Raw genomic sequence first — 22216 nt, forward strand, 5'->3', positions numbered from 1 at the left:
TGGAAGTGGTCGAATAGGAAATGGCAAGAGTGAACATAGACATTTTAGGAATCAGTGAAATAAAATGGACCAGAATGGGTGAATTTAATTCAGATTGGTGGATTTTATTCAGATGACCATTATATCTACTACTGTGGGCAAGAATTTAATTCAGATGACCATTATACATACTACTGTGGGCAAGAATCCCTTAGAAGAAATGGAGCAGCCATCATAGTCAACAAGAGTCTGAAATGCAGTACTTGGGTGCAATCTCAAAAACGACGGAATGATCTTTGTTTGTTTCTAAGGCAAACCATTCAATATCACAGTAATCCAAGACTATGTCCCAGCCACTAATGCCAAAGAAGGTGAAGTTGAATGGTTCTAAGATGAGCTACAAGACCTTCTAGGACTAACACACACACACACACACACACACACACACACACACACACACACACACACACAATGTCCTTTTCATCATAGGGGACTGGAAAGCAAAAGTAGGAACTCAAGATATACCTTCAGTAATGGGCAGGTTTGGCCTTGGAGTACAAATAAAGCAGGGAAAAGGCTAACAAAGCTTTGCCAAGAAAATGCACTGGTCATAACAAACACCCTCTTCCAGCAATACAAGAGATGACCCTACAAATGAACATCACCAGATGGTCAATACTGAAATCAGATTGATTACATTCTTTGCAGTTGCCAATGGAGACGTTCTATACAGTCAGCAAAAACAAGAGCAGGAGCTGGCTGTGGCTCAGATCATGAACTCCTTATTGCAAAATTCAGTTTTAATCTGAAGAAAGTAGGGGATATATCAAATCCCTTATGATTATACAGTGGAAGTGACCAATAGATTCAAGGTATTAGATCTGACAGAGTGCCTGAAGAACTATGGACGGAGGTTCATAAAATTGTACAGGATGTGGTGATCAAAAGCATCCCCAAGAAAAAGAAAAACAAAAAGGCATAATGGTTGTCTGAGGAGGCCTTACACATAGCTGAGAAAAGAAGAAAGGCAAAAGGCAAAGGAGAAAAGGAAAGAAATACCCATTTGAATGCAGAGTTCCTAAGAATAGCACGGAGAGATATGAAAGCCTTTTTACGTGAACAATGCAAAGAAATAGAGGAAAACAATAGAATGGAAAGACTAGAGATCTCTTCAAGAAAATTAGAGCTATCAAAGGAACATTTCATGCAAAGATGGACACACAATAAAGGACATAAATTGTATGGACCTAACAGAAGCAGAAGATATTAAGAACAGGTCGCAAGAATACACAGAACTATCCAAAAAAGACTAATAACCCAGATAATCATGATGGTGTGATCAGTCACCTAGAGCCAGACATCTTGGAATAGAAGTCAAGTGGGCCTTAGGAATCATCACTATGAACAAAACTAGTGGAGGTGATGGAATTCCAGCTGAGCTATTTCAAATATTAAAATATAGTGTTGTTAGAGTGCTACACTCAATATGCCAGCATATTTGGGAAACTCAGCAATGGCCACAGGACTGGAAAAGTCAGTTTTCATTCCAACCCCAAAAAAGGGCAGTGCCAAAGAATGCTCAAATTACTGTACAAGTTTACTCATCTCACATGCTAGCAAAGTAATGCTCAAAATTCTCCAAGTGAGGCTTCACCAGTATGTGAACTGAGAACGTCCAGATGTTCAACCTGGATTTAGAAAAGGCAGGGAACAAGAGATCAAATTGCCAACATCCGTTGGATCATGGAAAAAGCAAGAGAATTCCAGAAAAACATCTACTTCTGCTTCATTGACTGCACTAAAGCCTTTGACTGTGTGGATCACAACAAACTGGAAAACCCTTGAAGTGATGGGAATACCAGACCACCTTACATGCCTCCTGCAAAATCTGTATGCAGGTCAAAAGCAACAGTTAGAACTGGACATGGAACAACAGACTGGTTCCAAATAGGAAAAGGAGTATGTCAAGGCTGTATATTGTCACCTTGCTTATTTAACTTTTGTGCAGAGTTCAATTCAGTTCAGTTCAGTTGCTGAGTTGTGTCCGATTCGTTGCGACCTCATGGACTGCAGCATGCCAGGCTTCCCTGTCCATCACCAACTTCCAGAGCTTACTCAAACTCATGTCCATTGAGTCAATGATGCCACCCAACCATCATCCTTTGTTGTCCCCTTCTCCTTCCACCTTCAGTCTTTTCCAGCAACAGGGTCTTTTCAAATGAGTCAGTTATTCCTTCCAATGAATATTCAGGACTGATTTCCTTTAAGATTGACTGGTTGGATCTCCTTGCCATCCAAGGGACTCTCAAGAGTCTTCTCCAACACCACAGTTAAAAAGCATCAATTCTTTGGTCCTCACCTTTCTTTATAGTCTAACTCTCACATCCATACACGACTACTGGAAAAACCATAGCTTTGACTAGATGGACCTTTGTTGGCAAAGAAATGCCTCTGCTTTTTAATAAGCTGTCTACATTGGTCATAACTTTTCTTCCAAGGAGCAAGCGTCTTTTAATTTCAAGGCTGCAGTCACCATCTGCAGTGATTTTGGAGCCACCAAAAATAAAGTCTTTCACTGTTTCCATTGTTTCCCCATCTATTTGCCATGAAGTGATCAGAGTGGATGCCATGATCTTAGTTTTCTGAATGTTGAGTTTAAAGCCAAGTTTTTCACTCTCCTCTTTCACTTTCAATAAGAGGCTCTTTAGTTCTTCGCTTTCTGCCATAAGGGTGGTGTCACCTGCATATCTGAAGTTATTGGGAGTACATTATTATATGCAGAGTACATCATGTGAAATACTAAGTTGGACGAAGCACAAGCTGGAATCAAGATTGTTGGGAGAAATATCAATAACCTCTGATATGCAGATGACACCACCATTATGGCAGAAAGCAAAGAGGAACTAAAGAGCCTCTTGATGAAAGTGAAAGAGGAGAGTGAAAAAACCAGCTTAAAACTCAACATTTAAAAAACTAAGGTCATGGCATCCTGTCCTATCACTTCATGGCATATAGATGGGGAGACAATGGAAACAGTGACAAACCTTATTTTCTTGGGCTCCAAAATCACTGGAGCCATGAAATTAAAAGATGCTTGCTCCTTGGAAGAAAAGCTATGACCAACCTAGACAGCTTATTAAAAAGCAGAAACATTACTTTGCTGACAGAAGTCCGTCTAGTCAAAGTTACGGTTTTTCCAGTAGTCATGTATCAATGTGAGAGTTGGACCATAAAGAAAACTGAGTGCCGGAGAATTGATGCTTTTGAACTGTGGTTTTGGAGAATAGTCTTGAGAGTCCCTTGGTCAGCATGGAGATCAAACCAGTCAATCCTAAAGGAAATCAATCCCGAATATTTGTTGGAAGGACTGACACTGAAGCTGAAGCTCCAGTAATTTGGCCACCTGATGTGAAGAGCTAACCCATTAGAGAAGACGCTGATGCTGTGAAAGCATGAAGGCAGGAGGAGGAGACGACAGAGGATGAGATAGTTGGGTGGCATCACCGACTCAATGCACATGAGTTTGAGCAAGCTTCAGGAGTTGGTGAAGGACAAGGAAGCCAGTCCATGGGGTCCCAAAGAGTCAGAGTTTGTGGGAACACAAACTGAGTGGCTGAACAACAGGCTATGACAAAATAATGTGTATAATTCCCTGCAAAATATCTTTGTTTCTGATCTATTTTATATATAGTATTTTTATCTGTTAATCCCATACCCCTCCCTAATTTGTTCCTCTCCTCTTCTCTATCCCCTTTTGTTTTCTACAGCTATGAGTCTGTTTCCACTTTAAATATGCATTCATTTGTATTTTTAGTTTCTGAATGTAACTGATATTATACAGCATTAGTCTTTCTCTGTCTGACTTATTTCACTAAGCACAGTCTTCTCTAAGTCCCTCTCCATTGCTGCAAATGGCATCATTTCATTGTTATGGCTGAGTAACATACAAAAAAGATCTTCATGACTCAGATAATCACGATGGTGTGATCACTCACCTAGAGCCAGACATCCTGGAATGTGAAGTCAAGTGGGCCTTAGAAAGCATCACTATGAACAAAGCTAGTGGATGTGACGGAATTCCAATTGAGCTATTTCAAATCCTGAAAGATGATGCTGTGAAAGTGCTGCACTCAATATGCCAGCAAATTTGGAAAACTCAGCAGTGGCCACAGGACTGGAAAAGGTCAGTTTTCATTCCAATCTTTAAGAAACGCAATCCCAAAGAATGCTCAAACTACCACACAATTGCACTCACCTCACACGCTAGTAAAGTAATACTCAAAATTCTCCAAGCCAGGCTTCAGCAATACGTGAACTGTGAACTTCCAGATGTTCAAGCTGGTTTTTAGAAAAGGCAGAGGAACCAGAGATCAAATTGCCAATATCCACTGGATAATCGAAAAAGCAAGAGAGTTCCAAAAAAAAATCTACTTCTGCTTTATTGACTATACCAAAGCCTTTGATTGTGTGGCTCACAAGAAACTGTGGAACATTCTTCAAGAGATGGGAATACCAGACCACCTGACCTGCCTCCTGAGAAATCTGTATGCAGGTCAAGAAGCAACGGTTGGAACTGGACATGGAACAACAGACTGGTTCCAAATAAGGAAAGGAATATGTCAACGCTGTATGTTGTCACCCTGCTTATTTAACTTATAAGCAGAGTATATCATGAGAAATGCTGGACTGGATGAAGCACAATCTGGAATATAGATTGCTAGGAGAAATATTAATAACCTCAGATATGCAGATGACACCACCCTTATGGCAGAAAGTGAAGAACTAAAGAGTCTTTTGATGAAAGTGAAAGCGGAGAATGAAAAAGTTGGCTTAAGACAAGATACAAAAAACTAGATCATCCCATCTGGTCCCATTACTTCATGGCAAATGGATGGGGAAACAGTGGAAACAGTGAAAGACTATTTTTGGGGGCTCCAAAATCACTGCAGATGGTGACTGCAGCCATGAAATTAAAAAGATGCTCCTTGGAAGAAAACATATGACCAAGCTTATTAAAAAGCAGAGACATTTCTTTGCCAACAAAGGTCCATCCAGTCAAGGCCATGGTTTTTCCAGTAGTCATGTATGGATGTGACAGTTGGACTATAAAGAAAGCTGAGCACTGAAGAATTGATGCTTTTGAACTGTGGTGTTGGAGAAGACTTGAGAGTCCCTTGGACTGCAAGGAGATCCAACCAGTCCATCCTCAAGGAGATCAGTCCTGGGTGTTCATTGGAAGGACTGATGTTGAAGCTGATACTCCAATGCTTTGGCCACCTGTTGTAAAGAGCTGACTCATCTGAAAAGACCCTGATGCTGGGAAAGATTGAAGGCGGGAGGAGAAGGAGATTACAGAGTATGAGATGGTTGGATGGCATCACCAATTCAGTGGACATGAGTTTGAGTAAACTCCGGAAGTTGGTGATGTACAGGGAGGCCTGGCGTGCTGCAGTCCATGGGGTCACAAACAGTAGGACACAACTGAGTGACTGAACTAAACTGACCTGATCTGCATACAGGTTTCTCAGTGAGCCAGTGAGGCAGTTTGCTATTCCCATCTTTTTAAGAATTTTCCAGTTTGTTGTGATCCACACGAAGGCTTTAGTATAGTCAATGAAGCAGAAGTTGGTATTTTCCTGGAATTCCCATGCTTTTTCTATGATACAGCAAATGTTGGAAACTGGATCTCTGCCTTTTCTAAATGTAGCTTGTACATCTGGATGTTCTTGATTGAAGTGCAGATGAAGTCTAGCTTGAAGGATTTTGAGCATAACTTTGCCAGCATGTTAAATGAGCACAATTGTATGGCAGTTTGAACATTTTTTGGCATTGCCATTCTTTGGGATTGGAAACTTTGCTTTGTTTGTAGTGATGCTTCCTAAGGCCCACTTGACTTCATACTCCAGAATATCTGGCTCTAGGTGAGTGACCACACCACCATGGTTATCTAGGTCATTAAGACCTTTTTGAATAGTTCTGTTGTGTATTCTTGTCACCTCTTCTTAATCTCTTCTGCTTCTGTCAGCTCCTTACCATCCCTGCCTTTACCATGCCCATCCTTGCATGACATGTTCCCTTGATAGCTCCAATTTTCTTGAAGTGATCTCCAGTCTTTCCCATTCTATTGTTGTTTTCCTCTATTTCTTTGCATTTTTCATTTAAGATGGCCTCCTTATCTCTCCTTGCTATTCTCTGAAACTGCATTCAATTGGATGTATCTTTCCATTTCTCTCTTGATTTTTACTTCTTTTCTCAGCTATTTGTAAAGCCTCCTCAGACAGCCACTTTTACTTTTTGTATTTGATTTTTTGGGGGATGGTTTTGGTCACTGCCTCCTATACAACGTTACGAACTTCTGCCTATAGTACTTCAGGCACTCTGTATACCAGATCTCGTTCCTTGAATCTATTCATCAACTCCACTGTATAATCCTAAGGGATTTGATTTAGGTCGTATCTGAACGACCTAGTGGTTTTTCCTACTTTCTTCAATTTAAACCTGAATTTTGCAATAAGGAGCTGATGGTTTGAGCCACAGTCAGCTCCAAGTCTTGTTTTTGCTGACTGTATAGAGCTGCTCCATCTTCAGCTGCAAAGAATATAATCAATCTGATTTCAGTATTGATCATCTGGTGATGTCCATGTGTAGAGTTGTCTCTTGTGTTGTTGGAAGAGGATGTTTGCTATGACCAGTGTGTCTTCTTGGCAAAACTTTGTTAACCTTTGCCCTGCTTCACTCTGTACTCCAAGGCCAAACTTGCCTGTTCCTGCAGGTATATCTTGAGTTCCTACTTTTGCATTCCAGTCACCAAGAAAGGACATCCTTATTTAGGTGTTAGTTCTAGAAGGTCTTGTAGGTCTTCATAGAACTGGGCAACTTCAGCTTCTTCAGCATTAGTAGTTGGGGCATAGTCTTGGATTACTGTAATATTGAATGGTTTGCCTTGGAAATGAACTGAGATCAATCTGTTTTTTATGAGAAGTGCTTGCACTATTTTGAACTCTTCTATTGACTATGAGGGCTACTCCACTTCTGCGAAGAGATTCTTGCCCACAGAAGAAGATATAATGGTCATCTGAGTTGTTTGCCCATTCCTGTCCATTTTAGTTCACTAATTCCTAAGATTTGGATTTCACTCTTGCCATCTCCTGTTTGACCACATCCAACTTACCTTCAGTCATGGACCTCACATTCCAGGTTCCTATGTAATACTGTTTTTTACAGCATCGAACTTTTCTGTTACTGCCAGACACATTGACAACTGAGCAGTTTCCAGTTTGGCCTAGCCCCTTCATTCTTTCTGGAGCTATTAGTAATTACCCTCCACTCTTCCCTAGTAGCATATTTGACACCTTCTGACCTGGGGAAGCTCATCTTCTGGAGTCATAACTTTTTGCATTTTCATACTGTTCATGGGGTTCTTGAGGCAAGAATACTGGAGCAGTTTGTCACTCCCTCTCCAGAAGACCACATTTTGTCAGACTCTCCACTATGTCCCGTCCATGATGGGTGGCCCTGCATGGTATAGCCTCAGTGAGTTTTACAAGTTCTGTCAGCAGGCCAAGGCTGTTATCCTTGAAGGAGTCTCTCTATTTATAAACTGCCTATCTGTAGTATCCACCTTTTCCATTAGAGCCCTTAGCATATTTTGAAAATTTTGTTTTGGTTGCCTTGGGTCTTTGTTGCTGTACACGGGCTTTCTCTAGTTGTGGCAAGCTGGGGTCTACTCTCTAGTTGCAGCGCTCAGGCTTCAGAGGTTGTGGCACACAGACTTTGTTGCCCTGTGGCATGTGGGATCTTCCTAGACTAGGGATGAATCATGTGTTCCCTGCATTGGCAGGTGGATTCTTAACTACTGAAACACCAGGTAAGTCTGAGCCCTTAGCTTATTAATCATAGTTGATTAATAGCCCTTAGCATATTAATCTCTGCCAATTCTGAATCCAGTTCAGATGCTTGCTCTCTTCAAACCGTTGGTTTTTTTTAGCATGCTGTGTAAGTTTTTTTTGATAGAAGCTAGACATGATGTGCTGGCTAAAAGGAAATGAGTCAAACAGGCCTCTGGGGTAACAATTTAAGTTTATTTGGGTGGCAGTTAGATTTTTACTGTTTACTATAGCTGTAGGTGTCAGAGGCTAAAACTTCCTCTGGTGTTCTGATTTTCGTGTCCTGTTATAGTCAGGTTTCCTTAGATTTATTGCTAAATAAGGTTTTAGCACACAGTTGTGGTAATTTATTGTGTTCCTCAGTTACACAGGAGCCCTACTGGTGTGGCAGAGGCACTGGTTGTAGGGGAGGGAGAGCACTTTGTAGTATGACTGTGACTCTTGCAGTGAGTCTGCGCCCCTGTGTTATGACCTTTACAAATACTTCTTGGTTATCTCCTCCCTCTGCTCCTACACACACATACACATACACACACACACACAGATTGACACATGAAGGCTAGAAGGGGCTGGAGTTGACTATTAGTATTTTGCTTCCTCCAAGCTGAACAGGCTCTCATACAGTTTCCCTCACTGAGGCCTGCTAAAAACAGAGTTCTCTGGGCATATTATGAAATGGACACTCTTCCCTTCCTCATGGCAGAAGCACAAGAGGACTTCTCTCTGATCTTCACCGTGGGAAACTGGCAGTGGTCTTAATACTCACAAAAGTGTGCCTCATCCCTTATGTCCAGGTCCCCTGGAGTCTTTAACTAAGCGTTTCATCCACATTGAATCTCTAGCGATTTGTCAATTATAATTTAAGTTCCCTTAGCCTGGTTCTGGTTCCTGCAAAAGATGAATAATGACTTCCGAGCTCCTAAAATGCTCAATTGGAAAACTGTAAGATTAAAGGTCCAAACAGAACCAGCAGAAAAATTAAGAGATCCCATCAAATTCCACGTATAGGAGAAGGCAGTTTAATGTACATCAAAGCATGTACTTTCCCATGCAACTCAAGAATCACTAGGTGAGTGTAGCTGACACGCTGATGCACTTCCAGCAGACAGCTTCAGTGTTGCTCCTTGGGTGGCCTCAGCTGCAGAGGTCATGCTTGCCCAAGGGTCACACAACAAAATGACTGATGGAGGTGGGGAAGAGAAGCCAATTAACTCAGCCCAACGAGGGACAACCAGCTGGGACAGCTTTTCTCTCTGGCAAGTCCATCTCCCTTTCCCTTCTTTTCACTGGGCACTCTGTACTTTGTGGAGGCTACTTCCCAAAGAAACCAATTGGTGACAGTTGTAAAGTCTATCCTTCCCTCAATTTAAACTTTGCTAATCTTCCCTTCGAAACTCTTAAGTCATAAGAAAAGAACAAATATAGTATAAAACCAGTCTGTGGCAACAACAAATTCTAAATTCATTTCATTTTTTTAAAAAGTGAAAATATTTCCTAAGTATCCTGTAAACAAATGTATTTTCTATTCCAGGTTTAGTGACACAGACAATAAATGTAAGTCAGTTTATGAAAGAAGTCATGTGTGGGAGGGGGGATCGGGATGGGGAATACATGTAAATCCATGGCTGATTCAGGTCAATGTATGACAAAAACCACTACAATATTGTAAAGTAATTAGCCTCCAACTAATAAAAATAAATGGAAAAAAAAAAAAAAAAGAAGTTATGTGTTGGTATGTTTGATATGGTGATTCTTGCTATGCATAAAGAACTGTACCAACACTGAAAAAATAAATAAATAAATTAAAAAAAAAAAAAAAAAACTGTACCAAAACAGCCAGGCCATCATTGTTTGGACCTTGACTCCATCATAACTGCTTTATACGAGCATGTACTTCCATCAGTCTCCACAGCTTTGACTTGTAGGGCCAGATTAAGAAATACTTCTCACATTTTATAGTTGTTAGGTTATACTGTAGTCTTTTCTTGAGACCTGGAAGTAATAGCTATTCATTGCTGGCATTTGAAGGCCTCCTCAGCGAATTGTTTCCAAGACTTCAGAGTAAAGTCTGAGACCTGGGCTGGTTCCCAGGAGGTCTTGTTAGCTGACTTTGCCACCAGCATGCTGTAAAATGACTGAAATTGTGCATAGGGTAGGGGCCCCTGATGCTCAGCTCTGAGGCTATTTGGACTTCAGTAGCTGTTTTCAAAAAATAAGTAGTAAATATAGTGCCGAGTCATAACTGCTAGAGAAATACAACTGTGCAAAGAAAATGTGGGAACATTGAACAGTAAATATAGTTTTAATCAATTATAGTTAGCTCACAAAGTCCATATAATAGGATTCTTGTACCACAGCTGGCTTTTACATTTACTGACATTGGTTGAAACTGTTTTCTATCTTGGAACTTTCCAAGCATATAAAAATACATTTTTCAGACTGCCAAATCTACGACAACCTTTAGGGAAGACAGCATGCAAAACTGTATAAAAAACTTTTGTGACTAAGCAAAAGGGGAATAAAGTGCTTTTATTTTTAATATTAATTACATTTTCAAAAATGATATATTTTACATTTAAAGGTATCAGTACCATAAAGCTATTGCTTACAGTAGGAAACAGAAGTGTATACAGACTGTATACACTTTGCAATGATAAAGTTTTATACACATAACTCTATATACCAATCAACAATCCTAAGAGAATACACATAAAACCCGCTTGTTTAGACAACAGTTTAAAAATAAACCAAAATAAGAGTCCCATTTCTTAGCTCCATATGGTGGAAATGTATATGTATAAAGATTAAATCTGAGGTATTTACTATGCTGAAGATATTTAACTTTGTTCCATGCCAGCCATGAGTGATAGTGCTAGAGATTCCACTGTGGGAAGAATAAAAATAGGTTAAAAAGATAGGTTTAAATGACAATGGCTGAATAAGCTTTAATCAATGTCTCAAAAAGTATTAGACATTTTCTATTTTTAACAAAAATACTAATTATTTTTAACATATACTGGACAATAATCTTCATTTATTAAATGCAAATTTACAAACTATGATTTACTTCTATTTCATAACATTTTAGTTTTGAAAACAAAAAAAACATCTGGGCTTTACACTGAACAAATCATATTTTTTGAAATGTCATAAAACCTGGACTCACTTCATAACAGAACACCACGTTCTAAGCTATGAATGGAATCTGTTTCCTTTAACACATTTTTAACACAGTACTTTTTTTTGGCCACAGGTATAAATGGGGGAGGCTAAGAGGAGGCAGTAGGGGTTTACAACATTAGTTTTTATATACCTGCATAATAGATGAAAGCCTCTTTTCACTGCAGAAGAGTCAACTCAACACAGGAAATTAGGGATCTGTGAGAGGAGAACTGTCTTCCAGCCCTGCTGGCCCCCAGCTTCCACATCACTGCTTACATAGAGTCCTCAGGGCAGGCTGGGAGTGGGGAAGACTGGCTCTCTGTGGGGGCATCTAGGACTCCAGTCTGCTACACCAACAATGGGTTTCTCTATTCTGGCAGAGTCTATGTGCCTCCAGTCAGTCACCGCCCCACCTACCTGCTCTGTGGGTATAGCAGGTTAGCACTGAAAGGCTCAGCTCATACTAGAACTTAATTTACTTAGATGTCCTTGTATTAATAACTTTTTGATGATACGTTTTTGTTTATTCCCAGTGTTCTCTCTTGTTAACTCTAATAGTGTTTTTAAAAATGTTCACCTACTCTTAATGAGCATACCACAATCTGAATATACAGAAATAGGGAAAAAATAAGCCCAGCATACTTTTTCCAAAAAAGCTGTGCAAGAAATACTACTTTGTCCTTTGTGTGTATAAACACACAGCTCTCTTGTTCCTGTGACTTGCCACACAGACCTCTGTTTGCTTCACGCTATTTTGAACTGTCAGGCTTGCATTTCTTTGTGTAAGAGGCAGACTTGGGAGTTTTAAAATTGCTTAAAAAACAAACAAATAAAACAAAGCAAACCGACCTCCAAACCCTATCTTTTGAAAGGAATGGTTACAAAAGCTATGCATGATAGTGAAATGTGACTGAAACCTATTCTGCCATCGGCTTTACTTACGGTTTTAGAAATCCATTGGTGTTACACATGATATACTAGAAAGCAGTATCTTCAGTCTCAATATTTTATATCTGATTCACTCACCCCACTTACTTGGGCATCCACTGCTGAGGGACTTTCCAGGTTTGAAGTAGTGAAAAATTCTAAATCTCCATGAGACCAGTAACACAACAGTAACAGACCGAGTTACCAGAAAATATAAAAGCAGTAATGTTTTCACGTAATACTCACAATGCGGAAAGGATCCTCTACAGACAGCTTTGTTTAAAATGGTTACAAGGAACATATGGCAGTTTTTAAAATCAGACTCCATTTTCTCTATAGATTCCATCCTAGGAAAGAGCAAATTTCAATTTAAGTAAGTGTATAAGGAGTTACTAAGCAGGTTATAACATACCTTTGGAGTAATTACAAATGTGCTTCAGTTTAATTTATTTAGATTTCTAAGTCTAAAGATTCTAAAATAAAATATATTCCATATTTTTACTTTTCATAAGCATACCTTGTTTTGAAATAAATAACACATTAAAGATATAAAAAGTTTGTTTAAAAATTACTAAAAAACTTGTTAATAAGGGCGATAGCAAACACCCACATCCAGTTTCAGCAGTCACCCCTCAATACTGATAACCCAGCCTCACATCTTCAAAAGCAAAGTTGACATCACAGCATTTCAGTCATAAATATTTCAGTATCACACTAAACACAAAGACTCCTTTAAATCCATAGTCACAATACCACTGGTTTAAAAATTCTTAATGATTTAAAAAATATCATGAAATAATACTGTTCAAATTATACCTATCTTTAAAATTTTTTCACTTTTTTGCTTTAAATGTGACTCAGGATCAATTAATTTCCACAAACTGTGACAGTTAATATGCTTAAGTCCTCTTCACGTCCTGTTTTTTTTCTTACAATTTACTTGTTGAAGAAACAGTTCTACTTTAGCCATGTGTGCACAACAGTATTATTACCTTCTCCTCCATCTGATAGTGACATGGACGGAGAAGTCTGCTTCACACACTGGAAACAGCAGCAATAAAGCAAGTAAGACTCCTGTTTTCACCCCTGCAATTAGGGATTTAATCTACCAGCAGAGTTTCTTCATTGAGAGCACTCTGATAAAGCCCTACAGGTTAGGATTTTCAGTTCAGTTCAGTCACTCAGTCGTATCCGACTCTTTGCGACCACATGGACTGCAGCATGCCAGGCTTCCCTGTCCATCACCAACTTCCAGAGTTTACTCAAACTCATGTCCATTGAGTCGGTGATGCCATCCAACCATCTCATACTCTGTCGTCCCCTTCTCCTCCCGCCTTCAATCTTTCCCAGCATCAGGGTCTTTTCAAATGAGTCAGCTCTTTGCATCAGGTGGCCAAAATATTGGAATTTCAGCTTCAACGGCAGCATAACATTAATTAATTTTATAAACAAGACAAGGACAAGCTGTTGAGCTACCCTTTCAAGGTAACAGTAGAAGATGGTATTCTGGATAGGAAGAAAGAGCTCCTGGGTTTTCAAGTGTCCTTTGACTTTCTACGTGATAGGCGTGAATAATAAACACCCTAACAGTAAAACATACAATCATTCTTTTAGGGCTCTCTAAGATACGATTTTGGACTACAATCTAGCATAATGTCCAGAATTTGGTTTAAAATAACTGAGTGAGTGCGAGTGAGCAGCAAACACGAAACAAAACTGGGTGTCACTGTCCCCTGCTGAGGTGAGTAAGGGACCCCAGGGTCTGTTACGCCTCCCTCCACCACCCCCCACCCACTTCTGTGTTTGTCTGGAGGCAACCGTAACAAAAAATTAGCAACCCTATACAACAGGATGGAGCAGGAAACGGCCACCCACTCCAGAATCCTTGCCTGGAGAAAGCCATGGACAGAGAGCCTGGCGGGCTCCAGCCCGTGGGGTCGCAAAGAGTCAGACACCGCTGAGCAACTAACACTACTCTACAACAGGAATGTAATTTAAAGATATCTGCTTCTGCCAATAGAGACTTCAGATTTTTCTTACTGTTTCACCAGTCAGAAATTAACTGCGTGATTTTTGATGCTGTCTATTCTTTAGAATAGACAATTTTCAATTCTTTCCATAACTGTAAGTGTATGTGATATGTTGTCACAATGAGAAAACAAGACTGCCAGAACGAAGCCAGCCTAAAGCAAAACGGAAATGGTCACAGCACAGAGTCCCACAAGCTGCATACTCACTGCCATGCCCCCAGGCCAGCCTGCCAGCCCTCTGCAAACATGAGCGCCAGGTTCAACACCTTCATGATGGCTTCCTTCACAAAGCTGACCTGGAGAGAGAGCCATGGAAGAACACAAACTGTGACCGTGTCTGAAAACAGACTCTAACACTGCTACCGAATGCAAATGTCACAGAGAAAGTGCATTAGTGCAAGAGCTGCCTTCCAAGTCTAAGGAGGCGGGGATAGCAGGGGACGAGAGGGTTAGACAGCATCACTGACTGAACAGACACAAATTTGAGCATACTCTGGGAGACAGTGGAGACAGAGGAGCCTGGCGGGCTACCGTCTGTGGGGCTGCAAAGAGTCGGACACAGCTTAATGACTGAACAATGACAATGAAGTATAAGGAAGGGTGCTAGGCTCTGAATACAACGTGCTTGGAACTGGGCCCACGTCCACTGCACCCACGTAAAGGTACATCAGCAGTGGAATCTGACCAGCAGAGCCAGTAAGCTACCATTTCCTGAGACAGGCATTTAAACTCACCAGTGAAACGGGGCAAGTCATTCCAACGGCCGTATGATGACTTAATCCCATATATTCACATCAAACTGGACACACTTCCTGAACAAAGTACTACTATTCCATAACAGCAGATAAAATATGGCACACATTTATAACCTCACTGGATCTGGTGCTTCCTTAAAAGAATATTCTGCATATCAGAAGCTTACTAAGCATAAAACTCCAAAGGACACAGACAATTTCCCTTGGCTGGCTTCACTCCTGCCTCAATGGCCAAGTTCATGTACCTTTTCTCTCAGCAGACATCGATCATGGATGGTTGATAGGTATCTATAGTGAATTTTAATCAACTGATCTAAATCCTTAGCTTCTTCGACTTGATGCTGAAACTCCAGCCCTGTACTGTGAAGAATCTTCAAAGAGAAAGATGACAAATTTAATCAGCATATCTTTTCTGTGAGAATCTGTATGCAACACACAAAAACTTTTTTACCAACTTCTTCTATATTCACTGGCACAGGGAGGGAGTGCCTCACTCTGGACTAACAGACTGCTCCTGCACAGAGGGACAAGTATAGAAAACTGTATAGAAAACGCACTGATTTTTTAAAAGTCATCAGGTAAACTGAATTTACATGTTTCAATAAACTCCACTACTTACATAATGGTCCTTCTTTAAAAGGAGCATAACTGTACTTTAAGTAGAAAACAAAACAAAACAAAACCAATCTCTCACCATTTACCCTCAACAATTAACAGCTTAAAAAAAAGAATGAATATCTATGTAGAACTGAGTCACTTTGCTATACAGCAAGGATTGGCACAACACTGAATCAACTATACCTCAAAAAAAAAAACTGAGAAAAAAGACTGAACAATTACGAGACTAAGGCTGCCCTCTGAGGCCACTAGTGCACAGGAAACAGCGAGCACCTCTGCATGGGTTGCACGTCTAAATCAGAGGCTTCAAAGGCACACTTCACCCACACAGAAGTGGGCTCTAGAACCTGTCTGCCAGAGTGACTACACATTTTTTTAGCAACCGTTTTAAACCCCAAGTGAATATTATCCTCTAATAACAATGTCACTGTTCCAAGTTTCTGATTTTTCTCTTCAAAACTTCCTCTAGAACTGGTTTTAATATGTGTAAGAAAAGCAATTTTATTTACTCTATGAGTTATTTCTTATACTTAAGAAAAAATTACATAATCTGGCTGCATTTCCCTCTTACACTTCATACTAGCCTGACAGACTTTATTTTAGGCTTCCATTACTAAAAATTGAAGCCATTTTCCAGGGAAAGCCCTGTGACCACTGGTGAAATTTAAAGGAATACGTGGCAAGTTCTGATGGCAATTCCAAAAGAGGAGCTCTGGTGTGTTGTCCCAAGGGGTCACTAGACAAGAGAAAGAGCAGTCTCTGGATACATATGCTCTTTGTATTTATAAATATATTACAAGTAATACATGTTCTCCATGAACATATGCACAGGTGGTGATAACACTGAACGGATGAACAGACACAAACCCTGGTCATGATGTAGTTGTGTAAGCTGTTCACAAAGTGCATGAGCTTCACTCTTAAGAGGAACATACGATGAATCTGCAGTCTTACTGGCTCCTTCTGTGGGCCAAAATGAGCAGCTGTGTCTGGGTCACCTAAAAGTCCTTCTTTAAGTTGTGATTTGTCAGCAGGATTGGCTAGTTCTGTAAAGGAACAAAGAGGACAGGGGGTGGGAGGAGCACCTGCTCAGACCTCACCTGCACCACTGCCCTAGGACTTGTGATGGTGTGATCACTGGCCCTGTAAAGAGCACTTGTGTGGATACACAGCAGGCACACTACCTTCCCTATCCGGAAGGTGAAGCAATAAAAGCTGCCATATCGCTCTGATTATCAATGTCATCAAAAATGTAAAAACAAAGTCCCATTAACTTGTCATTAAATTTTTTCATGTAACCCCAAAATTTTAATTCTGGTTAAATTCCTAATTTAGTTATTGTATTTCAGATTAATTGTACTGATTCAAGGAAGTTAATTCTGATGTCTGTAAAACTATTATATAATGCTATAAATTTATGACATTCTGGTACCTGTGTATACATAAAAAATGACCTAAGACCACCAACCTCTCTGAAAGAGAGCTAAAATTAAATTATAATTTATCTGCTGAAAACATCTTACCACCAAATAATAAAACATCCAGGCTATATTTTGCCCATTTTATTTGCAGTAAGAGAAGGAACACCTGATTATAAATTTTTTGACATTCCAAACTTATAACAATGTCCACAGGCCATGGGACCTACGAAAGCAAAAACAGAATTTTCACTGTTTAGACTCAGAAAGTAACCTGTTACTTGTATGTTTTAATTTTAACAGAAAATGTTCTTACAAAGAATATGAGCACATACCTTATAGCTCAGGGTCAGACCATCTAAGATATGGACAGGGAGTTTCTTCTTAGCTGTGTCAACATTCTCAAAAGATATAGACAGACTAGATGAAGAAATATCAGTTTTAACTATTTAGCATTTTAATTTATATATTACAAAAAGATATTTCATAAAAGGAACACAAATATTCCAATAAAAGTATATTTTCTAAGCATATGCTGCAGAATAGAAATCAGGTTTTAGAAATAGGGAAAGGGGGCAAAATTTTAAAATAATGGGTTTAACTATAAAGAACGACATAGAGTAAACCTACTTAGGAAAAAAGACGAAGTCAGGGAAGGTTAACCTGCCACGTGCTTAAACCCTGCAGAGCTCAGCAACAGGGTCAGGAGACAGACCCTCTGCTGAGGGGGGTGCGGGAGTGTGTGTCTGGGGAGGGGCACTTCTCCTCACCCTGGAGGGCACACAGGCGATGCGTGAGCAAGCATGGAGTCTGCTTCTAAAGCAAAGGTGTCATAGACTGCTTTATCCACTCCTTCCTAATAAGTCTAACTCTCAATAAAATGCAGCTACCGTAGGGCATGGAAACGTCCCTGAGCCAGGCACTTGTCCTCAGGACAGTTCTGTCAGTGGACTGAGCAATGACAAGACTCTCCCACGATTACAAAGCACCTCTGACAATGCCTGTCACGCAGCCCACAAAAGGTTACCTGTAAGGCCTTACAACCAGAGATACAAAGGGCAGTGTGTGATTTATGAGTTTAGCCAATTCATTCCGTATCACAGGATAGTTAGAATTTTTTAGGACACATGTGCATCCACTAAGTACTTAGTAGGCACCTACTGAATACCTTATTTGTCAAGTGCTGTGCAAGCAGGTGATAAAAAACCAATCCCTCCCCCTCTTCCAGAGGCTCACAGCCCAGAGCAAATGCTCAGTCACCCTCCTGCCACCAAGCAGACAAGGGTGCTGCATCAAGCCAGAGGGGCAGATCACTGCTGGCCATGCCCACGGGAGAGCAGGTAACGTAAGTAACTGGGGAGTACAGAAGAACGGGAAGGCTCCTGGGGGAGACGGTACAGTTCTCAAGAAACCAGAAATATTCCTGAAACAGAAATCTCTTAATTTCCAAATCTCTGCAATGGAGAGTATGGTGGAGAAAGTACACAGTATGTCTGTACCTTTGTGTATACAAGAAACAAGGTGGGGAGCCAAAGAGTGAAAAGTCTTCTCCCTCATGAAAAGCTCGGCCCATCTGCTCTGAGGCACCAAGGAGCCTGAGCATGAATGGTAGTGGGGTGACTCAGGTCCTGAGTGGGAGGGAGAGACTCTGAGACAGCTGGTTAGGAGGTGCCCTGAGATGGGGGATATTATCTAGGAGGCAGAACTGAGGGACTAGGGGTGTGTGGAGGCTGGCAGAGAAATGTATCTAAGGAGAACTTCACTGAGCACTGGGATGAACAGCAGTGTCCATCCAGGAGAAAAGAAGGGCTCAGAAAATGAGCTCAGTGATGTAAACATGACATTCGAGTGTGGTCATGAAGTGCTGGTTGTGCAGATGCCTGGGCCAAAAATACAGATTTGCAGGTCGTCAGGGCTGCTGATGCCACAGACATGGAGTGAAGGTGCCCAAGGCAGGAGAGCAAGAAGCTGCACCAAGGGTGCGTGCAGGCCAAAGGACCCACAGGGAAGTTGCAGATGGAGCACCAATGACATGGCAGGGGTGTGAGCAGGGCAGGGGAGCCTGGAGCCCAGGAAACTCATGGGTTCAGACTCAGGAAGCGTGAGGGCACAGACAGGCACCTAGAACACACGGAAGCCACAGGAGAAGGGTCCCAAAGTGATGGCTCGTCTGTCTTGAGTTAAATCTATGAAAGAGAAACTCAATAAAAATACCACCAAGGTTTTTGCTTTCATTTTGCTGGGTAGAATTAGACAAAATGATAAAGTACATTTGGAAAAATAAATAAGCAAGAATTGCCAAGAAAACCCTATTGCTAAAACAGAATGCTACTAGCAATGTGAATAAAAGAACAGTAAAACAGGATGAAAAATCTAGAGACACAATGCATATGAGTGCATATGAAAATTTAATGACAAAGGGGTAATCAAATAAATAGGGAAAAGAATTTTTTTAAAAAAGAAATAAGCAATGGCAACCCATCAGTCATCTGGAAAAAGATAAAACTGGATCTATTTCTCATGTTTTTTAGCTGAGTAAACTCTAAATGGATCAACACCTAAATGTTAAAAAAAATCCATTAAAGCATTAAAAGAAAACCTGGGTGGAATTTCTTTATAACTAGGAAAGAGTAAAACTTTCTTAACTATGACTCAAAATCCAAAAGTAGTAAAGGAAAAGACTGATACATGGTAAACACACTATGATACCTGATACATACACTAAAAAATGACTGCATGACAAAATAAGAAACTATTATACCATAAGCAGAACAAAAAGACAAATGTCAAACTGGGAAACCTACAGAAAGGGCTTCTAAGCAATTTCCTAGTGGTCTAGTCGTTAGGACTTTGTGCTTTCCATTGCAAGAGGCATGAGTTCAATCCCTGGTCAGGGAACTAAGATCCCACAAGCCTCACAGCACAGCCAAAAAAAAAAAAAAGAGCTTCTAAAAACAAAGAGGACAGAGATCAACAAATAACTTGATACTGACAGAAACAGTGGCAAAAGATATGGATAGTTCACTTGAAAACAAATGCAAAAATAAACATATGAAAAAATGACTAAGAAAAATGTAAATTAAAACTATATTGAGACACCATTTTTCATCATCAGACTAGCAAAAATCCAAAAGTCTGACAACATATTCTGTTAGTGAGGTTGTGGCAAAAGCTATATTGGTGGGAGTTAGAAAATATACAGCCTTTCTAGGGACTTCCCTGGTGGTTTGTTGGCTAAGACTCTGAGTGGACTAGCAGCCAGTCCACTCCATCAATGATCTTAACTTAAAAAATATAACTGTTTTATACAATTAAATCAAGAAAAACAAAAAGAAGGCAATTGCTAAAAGTAAAAAATAAAATAAATGAACCCAACCCTGTATCAGTGCTATAATCACATGGAGAATTAGTCCAAGTGGCCTTGAAAGACAGGATTCTGATGACTTGAAAGTACAAAGAAGAGAATAAAGTCACAAGCATGTTTTAAATTCTCCGAGGGTTTGTCGCTGCTATTGTTACTGTGGAACTATTATGATTTATTATAGAATAAATTCAGTAAATATTTATATTAATGTGTTGGTAATTACTCAAGGGGAAAGATACAAAAGAAAAATTGGAAATATCAGTATGAGCTTCTGATTCATTTTCCTTTTTCTGCGTATTTCCTAGCTCTAACCGATGAGTGAGTCCAGAAGTACTGATAATCCAGCATAGACACACACTCTGGGACACTGAGCCTATAACGTCACAGAAGAGATGGGACCGGTGCTCCGGGGGAGGTGTATCTGCCTGGGGCAGTAAGTGCACAGGACAAGCCCAGGTATCCAGTCCTAAAAGCAAGGATGCTCTCCAAGATTACACGGGTCAAGTGAAGGAGTTCCCTTTGGGTAAAAATGGGATAGTCAAAGCAAGAAAAAGGAGTAATTGTAATAGATTGAAGCATTTTAAAAATAACAAAATTCACGAGTTTCTATTGGTATTGGAAAATATAACCTTAACCTACCCTGGCCCCCTCTGGGGACTACTGGGCATTAACTTTTTACTATGAAAAGAATCTAGCAGTTATCCTGCTTTTTTTTACTAACCAAAGTTTTTGATGAAAATTCTGCTTTTGTGGAAAAATCAAAGGTAATACATTACATAAAAATAAAAGGAATTATTTTATGTACTGCTAAGAAGTAGAATCTGGCATGACTGTGGGGAAAACAATGTTCTAAGTGGCATGAAACAAATGTTAATTATTATCACTATAACTTTTCAAAGGCCAATGAGGGTGCCAAGAAAGCCAGCCAAGTCAGGACAAAGAATGGGAAAGAGGACTACCAAACAGGATGGAAGATGCGTCTCTGCCATCTGAGTATTCACCGGCGCCAACCTGGCCAAGTCGCTCAGCAGGCAGGAGCAGGGACAGGGAGGAGGGAAGGGGAGCTCCCTGATTAAGGGAAAGCCAGTGCAACACTGTGAAAACAGGCAACCCTGCCTATGAAGAGTGTGAAATCTCTCTCCCCCTCCTAACTGGGCTGGACTCTGACGTGGTCTGTGGTGGATGTGAGGGTCTGTGAGGCCTGCAGTTCAGGCCCGGGCAGTGCCCAGGGCTCTGCTCTCACCCTCTCAGAAAACTGCCGTGACACCACCATGAAGGCTGGTACAGCTGGTTGGAGAGAAAGAACCACGGGGCAGGGAGCCGGCCAGCGTGGACTCCAGCCACGTGAGCAAGGTCATCAGATCCTGAGAGACCACACGCTCCCATCTCACATCTCCTCTCACTCAGCTGGCAAGCGGCTGCTGCCTCGGTTTTCTAAGTGTAAAATAACATTAATAAAACTCACAGGGATCGGTGTGAGGATAAAATAAGATAGCATAAAGAAGTCATAGAAGAGTTTGGGCACATGGGCTATTTTATAACGTTTAAAAGAAAAGGTGCCTCCCATATCTTACCGTGAACTGTCTTCAGGATAACGCTGTCCTACTGCTTCTTGGAGCTGGACATTAAGAAAAGACACATTCTGCCAGGTTTCCTTTTCCCTTATTTTATCAAAAATTGATGTGTAGAAGTCATACATGGTATCTCCCCCTTCCATTAAGAAGAAATTCCTCATGGCCTGCAAGTATTCCACCAACCTGAATGAAGAGCACAGAAAGATCTTAGGCTCATAAAATAGGATTCTAGACCAGTCCAGGTTTCGTACATCATTTTTAGTGAAACAGGTTTATATACTACATTTACTAAAATCAGAAATACTAAAATATTTTAAAGACTTTCAAAAAATAAAACAGTATATAGCTTACTTTTAATAATCAGAGAGGTAAGTTATTTTCCTGTATCTGAAAAAATCTGGCAAACTTACTAAAGTGTTACAAAAAATTAACTAAAGTGTTAATCCAAATCATGATGAATTTCCACTGTTAATATTCAGGGCATTTTTTTCCCAGTCTTTTTA

The 22216-nt window shown here is 40.3% G+C and overlaps 1 protein-coding gene across 2 annotated transcripts in view; it reads right to left on the reverse strand.

Moving 5' to 3' along the window:
• Positions 1–10377: 10377 nt before the first annotated feature.
• The window catches only part of TUBGCP5 (tubulin gamma complex associated protein 5), a 54700-nt gene continuing 42861 nt past the window's right edge, over positions 10378–22216 (reverse strand). Inside the window, exons 16-23 of one of the 2 annotated variants that reach the window (XM_043894396.1) lie at positions 21714–21896; positions 17111–17195; positions 16881–17001; positions 16225–16403; positions 14985–15110; positions 14192–14280; positions 12201–12301; positions 10378–10749 (exon numbers count right to left, since the gene is read on the reverse strand). In XM_043894396.1, coding sequence (XP_043750331.1) covers positions 10703–10749; positions 12201–12301; positions 14192–14280; positions 14985–15110; positions 16225–16403; positions 16881–17001; positions 17111–17195; positions 21714–21896 — 931 coding nt within the window. In that variant the 3' untranslated portion in view covers positions 10378–10702. Of the gene's footprint in view, positions 12302–14191; positions 14281–14984; positions 15111–16224; positions 16404–16880; positions 17002–17110; positions 17196–21713; positions 21897–22216 lie in introns of both variants that reach the window. The other variant, XM_043894395.1, reaches the window with a different exon arrangement.

This window comes from Cervus elaphus, chromosome 33 (genome assembly GCF_910594005.1).
Source record: "Cervus elaphus chromosome 33, mCerEla1.1, whole genome shotgun sequence".
In the NCBI taxonomy this organism is placed as follows: Eukaryota; Metazoa; Chordata; class Mammalia; order Artiodactyla; family Cervidae; genus Cervus; species Cervus elaphus.